The 14,018-nt window shown below is 33.9% G+C and overlaps 1 protein-coding gene across 2 annotated transcripts in view; it reads left to right on the forward strand.

The window, feature by feature from the left end:
- BLTP1 (bridge-like lipid transfer protein family member 1) overlaps positions 1 to 14,018 on the forward strand; it is a 134,961-nt gene that overhangs the window by 10,381 nt on the left and 110,562 nt on the right. For both annotated transcript variants that reach the window (XM_081134323.1, XM_081134324.1), the window contains exons 5-13: positions 269 to 347; positions 1,442 to 1,506; positions 3,758 to 3,944; positions 6,129 to 6,210; positions 6,574 to 6,767; positions 8,877 to 8,956; positions 10,776 to 10,926; positions 12,165 to 12,321; positions 12,960 to 13,038. In XM_081134323.1, coding sequence (XP_080990449.1) covers positions 269 to 347; positions 1,442 to 1,506; positions 3,758 to 3,944; positions 6,129 to 6,210; positions 6,574 to 6,767; positions 8,877 to 8,956; positions 10,776 to 10,926; positions 12,165 to 12,321; positions 12,960 to 13,038 — 1,074 coding nt within the window. The remainder of the gene's footprint in view (positions 1 to 268; positions 348 to 1,441; positions 1,507 to 3,757; positions 3,945 to 6,128; positions 6,211 to 6,573; positions 6,768 to 8,876; positions 8,957 to 10,775; positions 10,927 to 12,164; positions 12,322 to 12,959; positions 13,039 to 14,018) is intronic.

A 14,018-nucleotide genomic window follows, 5' to 3' on the forward strand; every position in this document is an offset into this window, starting at 1 on the left:
GAATTAGTCATATGAAGCAACTATTAAAACTAATATTCTCATATGGTTATTTAGTAGCTCAGTCCATAGTGATGATACTTGTGGCTCTTTTTCAGAAAAAATGATAGAAATTAGTAAGGCTATAAGGATATCAGGAAGGGAGTCAGGAGAGAACATTTAATTATTGAATAAATTGAATGCTAAGATTATTTTTAAGTGTTAAGGGCTCTATTATCTATCAAAACAAACTAATTGCTGTTTTTTTTGTTGTTTTTTTTTCCTATAACAGGCTCCTTCTCTTTCTCTGTTCTTTCTGGAAAAGTCATGGTTCGTGAAATCTATTACATTACAGAAGACATGTCTATTAGGTAAAAAGTAAAAACAAAAACAAATAAAAGAACCTATCTTAAACTTGAAATATTGAAACAATTTTCTAACTATGTTACTTTATTTAGTATTACTTGGTTCTTCAAATAAAACCATAGATCAGAAATCATTTTTTCAGTAAATCAAACCTTGTGAATTAATGTTTTAAAATGTTTCTATCAGTGGATTAATTTAGCTAAGGTTTAGACTGGCAAAAAGTTTACCGAATAGCAGCATATAGAAAGCATCATTCCAGGATGAAAAATTGAGCCATTAAATTACCTGATCATTTCTGTTGTAGCATTCATGGTGTTCATTTGTTATATAATATAAGGATCACAGATGCTGATAACTCTCACCCATTAGATCCTTATTAGTTTTTAGAATTGTTTAGCATCTGTTAACAACTCTAATTTTACTTTAAGAAGGAAACATAAATCTGAATATAATAAGAAATGATAATGTTTGATATGTTCTCTCTTCTGTAAGCTTTGAAAGAAAAGCTTACTCTATTTTTGTGACCCTCTTAAAGTGTATTACTTAGATAGAACTTGGAAATTTTTGAATTATTTGAGAGATGCTAGGATTTGGCAAAACTTACACTTCTCTTAAAACAGTGGAGGCAACTTATTTGTGAGTCTAAAATTATTTCCAAATTAAAAGTAAAAGGTAAGATGCTATATGTTCAGCCTTTTGGGCATGAGGTGATACATCATTACAGGAATGAAGGAATATCTTTAAAAGTTCCCCCTAGTGTGCTAATGTCCCCATTTCAAGATTTGGCTTTTTGTTTATGTAGTTTTTATACCATTAAAAAATATTTATAAAAGGAAAGGTTTTCTGTTAGCACTTCATTTTCCTGTTGAATGTAATCCAGTATCATGTTTTATCTGAATAGGAGAATCTAATTTAGACCTGTGCAAGTCCTCTTTTCCTTTTTAACTGGGAGAGTATGAAACATTTAGGTATGCACGTGTTCTGTTGAGAATTTTTTGTTTCCTTATTCATTATCAATTGTCTGCCTTTTATAATAACTAACCAATAATCAAGTTAAGTAAATTCTTAAGTTTTCATTTTTGTAATTTATCTTGCATAGAATTCAAGATGGATTTATAATTTTTCGGTGGTGGAAAATGTATAACCCAAAGCAGAAGCAGCATGGTGAGTTTTCATTTCCTTCATGTGTTTGAAATTGTTAATCATACAATCAGTTTTCATTTATGGGTATTATAATAGATAAAAATATTTTTAAAAGCTTTAGACTTGATAAAACTCTGATTTTATCATCAGTTGGCTGAAATCCTTGACCAGCTTTCCTCTTGCCTGTTAAATTGGTTTACTTTAGCTGATTATTTTTCAGGGTCATCCTCAGATGACCCTTACCCACATGTCTAGCCTTATCACGTGTTACATCTGCGGGCCTGACCCATACTGGGGATAAATGGCCTTCTCAGCACCCTTTAATCATTCTACTAAGACACTTTTCTGTGTTTTAGCTTCGGTGCCTTTACTCATACTTATACCTGACATTGCTACTAATTCTCATTTATCTGGTATGATAAGGATGACAGAAAATGGGAAACGCAGACTCTAGAATTTCTTCTGGTTCTGCTTTTATCATCAGAATTTTACCGTCTCAGAATTTTCTCCCCAGTTATTTCATAGCTCTGTTAGTACTCTGGTCTGTGGCCCTGACCCTCCTACTCAGTATTAACCAGACCAGGGGTTTCAAGGAGAGTAGACCTTGTCTTTACTCTCTTGAATAGCTAGGCTTTGGAGGGTGTGGCCAGCGTGTAAAGCACAGGCTTAGTAAGGGAATAGGTTTGGGGGGAAATCAGGTGTTTGGTTGATGTGTCACGTGTGAGATGCCTGTTAAGACGCTACATTGGAGATGTCTGAGTACACTGCTGGACATCTGACTCTGGCATTTTGGAGAGAGGTTGTGAATGATTACTGAGGAAAGGCTTAAACCTAATGAGGGCTAGAGTTTGATTTTTCTCATTTAAAAATGGATAATGATATTTATCACCGTCAAGTCTTAGAATACATATGTATCCATCCCATGAATTAAAAAACTGGTGTGTTTCCTATTCTTTTTATTTTAAAGAATTTGATCTACAGCAAGAAAAAGGGGCAAAACTCTTGGTATGATAATTTAGGAGATTGTCTTAGCTTTTAGTCATGTGAGAAATCTGAAGAAATAGGAGGGAACATAGGTATTTTAAGAATACCAGAAAGGTTAGAGCTCCCAAACATTAGTTTTTTGAAGGATTGTTGCCCCTCCCCCCCAAATCAGTTATCTTAGGAGGTAATTAGGGAAAAAAACCAGGATTGGAATAGAACTGAAAGTATAACTGTGAAAAATTGAATGATGTTGATTGATTTTTTCTTAGTTTACTTTTGAAATATGAGTGGCAGTGTATTTTCCATTTAGTAATTTAAATTTAAATTTATATTTATTTAGGGTTTTTGACATTTCATATGCTTTTTTGCTAATAACTTGAGAAGAAATTAATTTTGGTGAAATTTGGTACCTTATTACAGATATATACATCATATTTAAACCACAGCTTAAGGTACTAAAATGAAAGTTAATAACAATTCTCTTTACCCAGTTTTAAAAATTAAACTGTTCTAACTGGTCATGTCTAATTTTAATTGCCTTACATTGAACTTGTTCTGTAGGGATAAAAATGGACAAAGGTTTAAAAAGAAGTCTCAAAAAACACATGTACTATTTATAACAAGAGAAGGCACTGACTGTGGTACCTTTCTGTTGAGCCTCTTGGTTAACACGGGATGCTCTGTCTTGGATTATTTCCTCAGCAAAAACAAGTGCCCATCTATCACTTTATAGATGGATTTGTGAATTACTATTGTTACTTACATTTAATGTAATTATGTTTTTTATTTGAAATTGTTTGAAGTCTAAATAAAATCTTTGTTTTAGTATTGGGTAGTTTTTAAAAACAAACTAGTATTTTATAAAAAATCCTACTTTCCATGAAGCAAAAGTTTAAATACTGATGTGTTGTCTAAATGCATTATACTTTGAACATTTTACTAATATTTTAGTATAAATTTATGGCTATATTAAGGTAAAGTTTTACTTTTACTCTGTAAATGGCACTTTTCTATTCTTAAGTTCTGGCATTAGACAACCAGAATCTAGAAATTTAGGCTGTTTTTGGAATGCTAAATTAAAAAGCTATAGTAACATCAGCTTTTTTCCCTTTTTTTTGTCAGTGTTTTATATGTATTTTAAATATGATTCTCTTTATCATAGAATTCTGTTTTAAAATAAATCATTTAAGTTACTTTAGCTGTGAAAAAAAGATTTGAAAAAACTTTAAAGTTTTTAAAAAGTTGACCAAGAACTTTTGTGTCTATGTGTATGTAATTGTGTCTTTAGATCCAAAGGCAGAAACCAGGTTATATATCACAGTCAATGACTTTGAATTTCATGTCTACAATCGTTCGGATCTTTATGGACGTCTTCAAGAATTATTTGGTTTGGAGCCAACAATAATCCCACCCAAGAAAGAAGATGATAAAACACGGGAAAATGGAAGAACAAGAACCCAGTCCAAAATTGAAAGGTTCATTGTCACACTTGAATTTTATTAATCTCCAACATGTAAACATTCACTTTTTCATTTCTGGTATATAGGAAAGTGATTCACTTTTATAAGTTATTACCCTTGTATCCTGCAACCTTGCTGTAATCACTTATTAGTCCTATGAAGTTTTTTTGATCATTTCTTTTAGACTTTCTGCATAGACAGTTTTATCATTTGTAAACAAAATAAGTCTTATTTCCCCCTTTCCAGTCTGAGTACCTTTTATTTCTTGTCTACTGCAATAGCCAGAACTTCCAAAGTTGAAAAGGAATGGTGAAATAGGACATCCTTGCTTTGTACTTAATCTTAATGGGAGAACTTCTAGATTCTTACCTTTAAGTATGATGTTAACTGTAGGTTTTTTTGTAGATACTCTTTATGAAGATGAGGAACTTTCCCTTATTCCTAGTTTACTGAGAGATTTTAATCATGAATGGGTGTTGGATTTTGTCAAATGCTTTTTCTGTATCTAGTGATATGATCATTTGATTTTTTGGTTTTAAACTGTTAATGTTAATTTATTTTTGAGTGTTGAACAGCCTTGCATACCTGAGGTTTTTTTTTTAAAGTAGATGATGAGGACATTTATTCTCAATTAAATATTTAATGGATATTATGTGTCAGGCACAGAGCTGAGGTACTGGTGATGCTGGGAATATGACAACTCTTCTGTCTTTATGGAATTTATAGCCAAGTATGGGAGTTAGAACCATTAATAGGAAATTTTAGTGCAAAAAGTGTTGCCTCAAGGACAAAAGTAGATTTCTGTGGACATACATAGAAGGATCAGGAGGGCTGGGACTTGAAGGGTTGTTAATCAGTTAAGGAAAGGTGGTGATGAAGAGTCTTCCATAGAGAAGAAACATTACATGCAATAGGGAAGTTACCGAGGCTGCAGTAGATTATTTGAGATGGGGCTAAATTAGACTAAAATATTAGTAGGATGGGGAGGAGGCCCCCCCCCCCATCAGTAATGCTGTGATGTGATTGGAGGGAGGTAAGACTGGAGGCAGGGAGACCAGATGGAAGGATATTGTAACAATTCATCAGCTGCATTGGTAGCTAGGGGAAGGGGACAAGGGGACAGACTTAGGCGCATGAGTCCGTGACAGTGGTAGATTATATGCGGAGAAGGAGGAGGAAGGGTGATCAGCAGGGAATCAGCGTTTCTAGTGTAAGCAGCGGTCAGGGAAGGAGGAGGTTAGGGTTGTGGTGGGGTCTGTTTTGAATTTAGTTTTTTTAGTCCTCACCTGAGGATATTTTTCCATTGCTTTTAGGTAAAGTGGGAGGGAGGGAGGGCAAAGGAGGGGAGAGAGAGAGATCGATGTGAGAGACAAATCTGTTGTTTGCCTCCCAAAAGTGCCTGACCAGGGCCAGGAACAAACCAGCAACCCAGGTATGTGCCCTTGACCGGGAATCAAACCCGCAGTCCTTCGGTGCACAGGCTGATGCTCTGACCATTGAGCTGCACCAGCCAGGGCTTGAATTTAGTTTTAAGCACTGAGGGTCACCTTCGTGGAGTTGGCCTCAGAAGTTTCTTTTAGGAGATAATGGGTTATTGAAGAGATATGCCTCAAGTTGTCATCCAAAATCTTTAGTGAATTGCTGTGAACTTTTCATTTCTTAAATTTTGTGTACTTTGTGTGTGGCCAATTTTTTTTCTTATTCTTGGCTTGTCATTTTCATTTTATTGAGAGGAACTTATTGTGGCACAAGGTGGTGGGAACAGGGAAGGAAAGGATCAGCTCAGTTGGCAGAAATGCTCAAAACAGTAGAAAACATCAAAGTGGCTTTTGCCGTGTCATTTGTTTTAATAATAGTTTTGACTGTCTTGTAAAAGGTTATGTTGTAGTGTGGTGGGCATGATGGTAGATGTAATGACAGCATCTCATAATTAGCACTTTTGACATTAAAGCTTGTCATTCTAAGAAGGTAGTTTTGTTATTACAGTTTGCCAATCTAAAAACTGACACGTGACTGAGTGCATTCCATGAGACATTTTAGGGCTATTAGTTTTCTGTTAGATGGTCTCTGTTTGATTTACTAGAGCCATCATTAGATGTATCTGGAAAGGTACAGCTGGTATTAATAATGTATATTTTGAGGAAGTCAACTGTATCCTCAGGTTTTTAAGTCTTTCTATGTCAATTTTTCTTTTTTCAGAGTTAAAGTAAAAACAGAATCTCAGGACCCCACATCTTCATGGAGATCACTTATTCCAGTCATAAAGGTCAATGTGAGCACAGTAAGTGATTCTGCTACAATTAATGTTTAGTGGGTTAACAATGAAACATTTTATTTTTGCAAACATTTTCACTTAAGAAAAGAAAGTAATTTTGTAGTTTTTTGGGTTCCAGTTTTCATAAAGTGTGAAAGAATTATTTTAACACCAATACAATTTTAGCACAAATTTATTAGACCTGAAAGGCTATTTATTCACAAGTACTTAAATCTCCTTAAACCCAGGTCTAAATTGATCAGTGGAGTAATTTAAATATAGACAGTGCTAAAGTAGAATCATGTTGCTTGAAAATGTTTGTTATTAGGTCAGCTAAGGAAAAAAGTATAGCCTGAATAGTATGGCACAATATCGCTTATCTTTTTGTAGGGTCGCCTGGCCTTTGGAAATCATTACCAACCTCAGACTCTGTGTATCAACTTTGATGATGCTTTCTTAACTTATACTACAAAACCACCTTCCAGTCATCTTGACCAATTCATGCATATTGTGAAAGGAAAGCTTGAAAATGTTCGAGTCATGCTTGTTCCTAGTCCAAGATATGTTGGTCTTCAAAATGATGAGTAAGAACATCTTACATATGTCTAATAAAGATATCAATTAGATCTTTAGCATCCTTTTAATTTCTGTTACAAGTTGGGCAATAAGTAGGTATATTTCTCTATTAAATCAATTAATAGTGCAGTCCTGCTTTATAAGATAATTAGATATGCTATCCATTGGTAAACTCTACTTTTAAATATTTTTCTATAAGATTATGACTATAATTTTTTTTACCCTTTTCTTCTTCTTACTGTATTTGGGAAACTCATTTTGGGCAGTTAAGCCCTGGTATTTCATGTTAGAAAATGCACATTACAGGTAGGTTTTTATTTATAAAAGGGATGGATAAATAGTAAATTCAACAAATTCATTATAGTGGAGTGCCATTCTGAGTTAATGAGAAGTTGAAAATGGAATCAGAATTACCCTTGGACAGCTGTTGAAGTTAGGATAGCCCAGTTAGGATGGAATTTGCTTGACATTCAAGTCCTGGGCAGTTTTCCTACTAGCTTTCCAGATTTTTCTTTTGTCTGTGAAGTGGCTGCTTGCATTCAGGAGACAAGGAGTATTAGTGACCCACTCTGGACTTGCCCTCATGATGGTGGGATGCTTCCATACAAGGGACTGGGATGCTGAGGGAACTCCAGGGCATGCCTTCATGGTGGGTTGCGGGCTCACAATGTCTATTCTTTTTGTGAGGAGACTGTTGTTGAATTTGTGTAATTTAGTATTCATAGGATGAGATTCCACTATGTCCCAGCATGTATCTTTGTGTTTAGGCAACATAAAGTCTATGAGGTCATGAGAAGCATGATTATTCCTTTTTAGTGCCAACTTTTAAAAAAAAAAAGTCTTTATTAATTTTAGAGAGAGAGGAAGGGAGAGGGAGAGAGAGAAAGAAACATCGATGAGAGAGAAGCATCAGTTGGATGCCTCCTGCATGCCCCCTACTCAGGATCGAGCCCACAACCTGGGAATGTGCCCTGACTGGAAATTAAACCAATGACCTCTTGGTGCGTGGGACTATGTTCAACCAACTGGACCACACTGGCCAGGGCTTTAGTTCCAACTTCTTGCTTTTAGATTTTCTGAGGACTGGCTGGAGTGGTAGAGAGGTTTCCCTCTGGAACCCCAATGATCTGCCTGGGCTCACTCTTCAGGATCAGGGGCTTTGCTCAGCACATAATGCTGCATTTATGGCTAAAATTTGAATACTGCATGAATAAATAAATCTAGATTTTGTGAAAATTGCTTAAGAGAAAGATGAAAAACTGTTCTATTAATTTGTATAAAAAGATTTTAAATTTTATTTTTTACTCTTCAAAAGTGTGAAGATTCAATGATGAGATTAAACATTAACCTTAAGATTTAATACATTTTAAGAAGAATGCTAAACTTGTGTGATTAAGTAATGATTGAGAAGTTAATTTTGATGTGGATGGAAGATATTGTGGTATATGACAAAGCAAAAAGTTAAAGCAATGAAAATTTAACGTTTTGTGGGAAAGTGATTGTAGAGAAACAGTCAATCCAGAATTTGAGTTCAAGGTGTTTGCTTTAAATTTGGTTCAAGTTGATTAAAGAAATATTCTTGGAAATAGGTAACGTAAAGTTGTTAACAATAAAAATAACATTTTTTCTTATTTAATGTTTCTGAAAGCTTATAGTACTTTTATTTTACAGATATATAAAATGACATTTCTTATTCAGTTTTGTAGTGTTATTAATAGAAAATGATTGAATTTTAAGTTTAATTTTAAATTTATTGTTGTAAATATAGAATATAATTATTCTATTCTGATGAACATTGTTTTTCCATTTTATTTAATTAAACTTTGCCTTAAGTGGATTTCTCTTATTCACAACTTTAAACAAAAAATGTGAGACAATTTTTTTGTTTTTTTCTATTGAATTAATTTACTGATTAAAAAAATTTCAGTACCATTTTATTATTTAGTCTAATATAGAATACAACTATGGAATAATTTATTGTCTGTGAAAGATGTCTTCCCTTTTTAAGATGCTACACTTGATGCTTTTTTTGTTTTCACCTGTCACCACCATTAATTAGAACACTGAATATTTTATATTCTGGAGATGTACTTAGTTTGCCTTGCCCCTCCTTATAGACCACCGAGATTAATGGGAGAAGGCTTTGTGGTGCTGCAGTCAAATGATGTTGATATCTACTACTACATGGATGAGCCAGGTAGGACTTTTTGAAAGTATAGTTCATAGGTGCCATTCTGTTTCTTCTTTGAAATGGGATATTAGTAATATTTTAAGTCTCTTTACTTAGGATATTAATAAGCATCAATAAATGGTAAATGTGGATGTAAGAGTGCCTGCCTAAAAATACCTAAAAAATACCTGTGTCATTGTCAAAGTTGAATATGACTTTAATATTTCAGACCAAGAGAAAACGATATTGTAATCTTTCCTTCAAATTCTATTTTATCAAATATACTTCAAAAATTGTGAATGCAAATGACCATGAGTAAAAACCTTTGAGAATATGGTGTTGGTTAAGGTAGTTCATGTTAGTTAGAAGAAAAATTCACAGTGTGTTAGACTTGAGGTTTACCGTTTCAGGATTAAAATCCAGCCACCATGCTTCATGGGTGGTTTCCATTTTATAAAAGTTGCTAAACATTGGATTTGGCCCCCTTTTTCTTATTAGTTCTTATGTCTTTATACCTTTCAGGGGGTTAATGAGGTCAGAGTATTTTAAAAATAAAAGTAGGATGCTGTTTGCCTTTTTCACTTTGTTGATGTTTGCACTGATGGTGTCAAACAATGGTGGGTGAGATTGCTGGTGCTTGAGCAGCAATCCAGGCAGTGGCTGCTAACTAGAGGAGGAGTCCCTGCTGTCACTGCCACATGTTCACAGTAAAACACATGTCAGCATCCTTTGATGAAGCAGTAAAAGTTATTTCGATCAAATCTGACCCTTAGTAAACTTTCTAATATTCAGTGTGATAAAGTAGCAGTTGTATATACAGGTTTGGAGGAAGCATGTGTGTTACTGAGTTCCAAGATGAACAGATATTGGCTTTTTTTGTGGAACACCAATTTTACTTGAAAGGGTAGCTAGGGACAGACTGTGGTTTTGAGCTTTCATGTGAAAATTAGGATTTTGAAAATTTTGGGTCTGCACCTGTGAGTTTGGTGATTTTTCTGATAAGACCACCAGTGATATTAACAAATGTGATTTTTAAAATGTTTAATAATGAAATTTATTAATACTTGAAAAAGTATGCATGTCTTATCTTAGTGAACCTATATTTTCCAAATGACCAATGCATGATGTTACAGAGTCAGACAGTGGGTACAAGATTTATTCAAAGTACAAGAGAGATAGAAAATTTTAATGTAGCAGGGTACTAGAAGTTCAGTGACATGGTTTCAGATTCCACGTTGTAACTAACCTTTAAGAAACTACTACTCGTTGAATTTTGGTGTAGTGTCAAAGAAGAATATCCAGAATTATCAAAAAAAGCGATTAAAATACTCCTCCCTTTTCTATCCACCTGTTTGTATGAGGTTAGGTTTTCTTCAAATCCTTGAACAACAGATTTAATACAGAAGCAGCTGTGAAAATTCACCTGTTTTCTGTTAAGTTGGACATTAAAGAGATTTGCCAAAATAAAAACAATGCCAACACATCTCAAAAAATTAATTTATTTTAGAAAATATGCTTATTTTTCATTAAAAATTAAATTAAAATTTTATCTTTTATTAAAATAGTTATTTTTCATATCATTTTCATTAAACTTTATTAAACATTTATTACATCAACATATAATGGGTTTATTATTTAAAAAATAAAATTTAAAAAATTACTCAATTTAAATTTTGAATAAAGTAAATTATGATAGAGATAATACAAAAATACCCACTTTAGGGTTCTCAATAATTTTTAAGAGTGTAAAGTGTTCCTGAAATCAAAAAAATTTTAGAACTTCTGATCTAAAGGAACATTTTAATAATTAAGTAATGGCCTTTGTGTTGTATATTCTGCAATGCAGGACTTGTTCCAGAAGAAACAGAGGATAACATTGAAGGAGAAATGAGCAGTGAGGATTGCAAATTACAAGATTTGCCTCCATGTTGGGGACTGGATATAGTTTGTGGTAAAGGAACAGATTTCAACTATGGGCCATGGGCTGATAGGCAAAGGTACTTGAATAAATTATATTTCTAATAAGTCTTTCAAATGTATTGATCTAATACTATAATTTTTATTAAAACTAGCTTAATAGTTTTCTAAGCTCTTTTATTATGGCAGGGTAAGATACCCTGGACATTTTAATCCAAATGATAACTTGTTTATAGAGAAATTAGTTTAAGCAAGTTCACTGCAAAGGAGGAGTTAATTCATTAGAAAAATGGTAAATGAGCAGCACATTTATTGGTTCCTTTGTTTTTCCTTATGTATTTAATCAACAATTATGCCAGCTATAGTTGGGGTGATGCAGATTTAGAGATAAAGGATAATTAGTTTTAGTGGAGGAAAAAGAAACAAAGAGGTTTATTACTGCTATAATAGGGGTAAGTAAAAACTCTTGAAAAACTTATAAAGGTACTGACTTGGTTTGCTAAGGCTTCCTTAACAAAGTACTACAGACTGTGGCTTAAACAACAAATTTCTCACAGTTCTGGAGGTTAAAATTCTGAGATCAAAGTGTTGGCAGGGCTGCTTCCTTCTGAGGGCCTTGAGTGAAGAATGTGTCTGAGGCCTTTCTCCTTGGCTTGTAGACAGCTGTCTTTTTCCTGCATCTTCGCGTGGTCTTCCCTTTTGTGAGTCTTGTAGGTCTCTGTGTCGAAATTTCCTCTTCTTAGAAGAACACCAGTCATGTTAGATTACACCAAAAACACCTGAATTTAGCTTAATTACCTTTGTAAAGGTAATTGCCTTCAAATATGATCAAATTCTGAAGTTAGGACTTCAAAATAAGAATATTTAGAGGAACACAATTCAGCCCATAAAAGGTACATAAATCACATTAAAGATTAAAGAAGAAAAGAATGGGGGAGACATGTGAGTTGAATTTTGGAACATAGATAGGAGTTAGCCACGGGAGGAAAAATTTTAAACAAAGGAGAGGACATTTACCAGTAATGAAAACACATCCAAATTTTTATGTAAATACACATCGCCTTAAGTTAGTTTAGCAACTTTGCCATTTGGACAATTGATATACTTGTAGAAAGTCTTTCACTTCTCATGGTAGAAACAGTCTTTTGTTTTACTGAGAGGAAATTATAATAGGTGTTTGTGACTTAATTTTTTTCTGTTTTGTCTATTTGTTAGATAAGATAGCAGTGATAATACATATAAATATTGATTTTGGTCCCTAGTCAGAGATCATTTTGTTGGAATAACATGTCATTGTTCTTTCTACCTTCTTACATAGAGATTGTTTATGGAAGTTTTTCTTCCCACCTGATTATCAAGTTCTGAAAGTTTCTGATATTGCACAGCCAGGGAGACCAAGACAGATCCTTGCCTTTGAACTACGAATGAATATTATTGCAGATGCTACAATCGACTTGCTGTTTACCAAAAATAGGGTAATTATTAAAATAATATGGAGAAAATAGTGCTTAAAATTTGAACATTATTTTCCAGAGCATTTTTCTGGTGACTAGTCCTATACTGAGATTCACTTCTATGAATTTCCTGCCACCCCATCCCCAATAATGTTACTTTCATTAAGTGCCAAATAGTAGACAGAAATTGATTAATAATAACAAGCCTTTATACTATAGTCTGGTTCATTTTTTCCTTTATATTTGCCCAAATTGTTTTGGTGTATTTTTTGTTGTTGTTGTTAACCCTCACCTGAAGATATTTTTTCCATTGATTTTTAGAGTGGAAAGGAGGGGAGGAGGGAAGGGGAGAGAGAGAGAAACATCCATTTGAGAGACACATCTATTGGTTGCCTCCTGCATGCGCCCTGACCAGGGCTGGGAATTGAACCTAAACCCAGGTACATGCCCTTGACCGGAATCAAACCCAAGGTCCTTCATTGCGTGGGCCGATGCTCTAATCCCTGAGAAACACTGTCCAGGGCAAGTTCTTAGGAACTTTGAATACCCATTTAATATCATTGCTGATTATATTTTGTCTGTGATAATAACTAAGAGGTAAAGATGGGAATGTAATTATAATGACTGTTTTACGTGACTTACTTTTTTTGGGGGGGTAGGAAACAAACGCTGTACATGTCAATGTTGGAGCTGGCTCCTATTTGGAAATCAATATTCCCATGACAGTCGAGGAAAATGGTAAGCTGCAGCGAGTGCTTCTTTGTTCCAAATGATTAGTAGGGAAATACTATATAAACAGTAGTTTGTTAACCCATTTAAATTAGCATTAATTAATGGGGTTTTCTTTTTCAGCTTTTTATTATATTTTGATGTACCTGTAGTTATCAATAATATTATATAATTAAATCATTTGTGCAGCGAGAGAGAAAAAAATTCTTTAAATCAAGTTAAGTCTTATAATTAAATGCTTTCGTTATACCCTATAGTTCTCTTTTGTAAGTGAGCATACTTTGCTTAGCCTATGTTTTTCCTGTTTCTCCATGAGAGCAGGTGCTGTGCCTTTCTTTTCACTGTGTCTTCCTGATGCCAAATTCAGTACCTGGTTCGTGGTACATGGCCAGTTACATTAGTAGATTTTTTTGTCAGGGAGTAAACTGGGTACTTTGAACAGCAAAACTTTAAGAAAGGAAAACGTTTCATATTTCAAATATTAAATAATGTCCTAATAGCTATAGTTTCATCTGAGCTGAAATAATATAATTTATTATGCATTTGAAATTTGGGCTCTGTTAAAAGTTAGTCAAAAACATGATGAAATACTTTGTGTTACATTCACCAAAATATTATATAGCTTTCTTCATTTTTTCTTCTTCTCATCTTCTTATTACACTTGTAATTGAGAGCAGTTAAAATGAAATTCTGCTCTATTTATTCACTTTCTTGAGCATGCAGAGAATAGCAACTTACCCATATTTTTAAATCACTGACCAGCAATATTATGATTGCTAAGTAGAGAGTAATTTTTATACCATTTTGGTTCTCTGTGCTTGTTCCTGCCACTCACTTTGTTGCTGGTGTTAGAAGAAAGTAGGTTGAGGGGTGACTGAATTCACTGGGTCCATAAAGTGGGAGCAGTCACGGCTGCCTGCTGAGATAATCAGCTGAAAAAGTGACTGAGACGCCAGAGTGCGTCTTTTCCCTGTAACTTCAGGGCTGTT

This window comes from Miniopterus schreibersii (assembly GCF_964146895.1).
Source record: "Miniopterus schreibersii genome assembly, chromosome: 4".
NCBI lineage: Eukaryota > Metazoa > Chordata > Mammalia > Chiroptera > Miniopteridae > Miniopterus > Miniopterus schreibersii.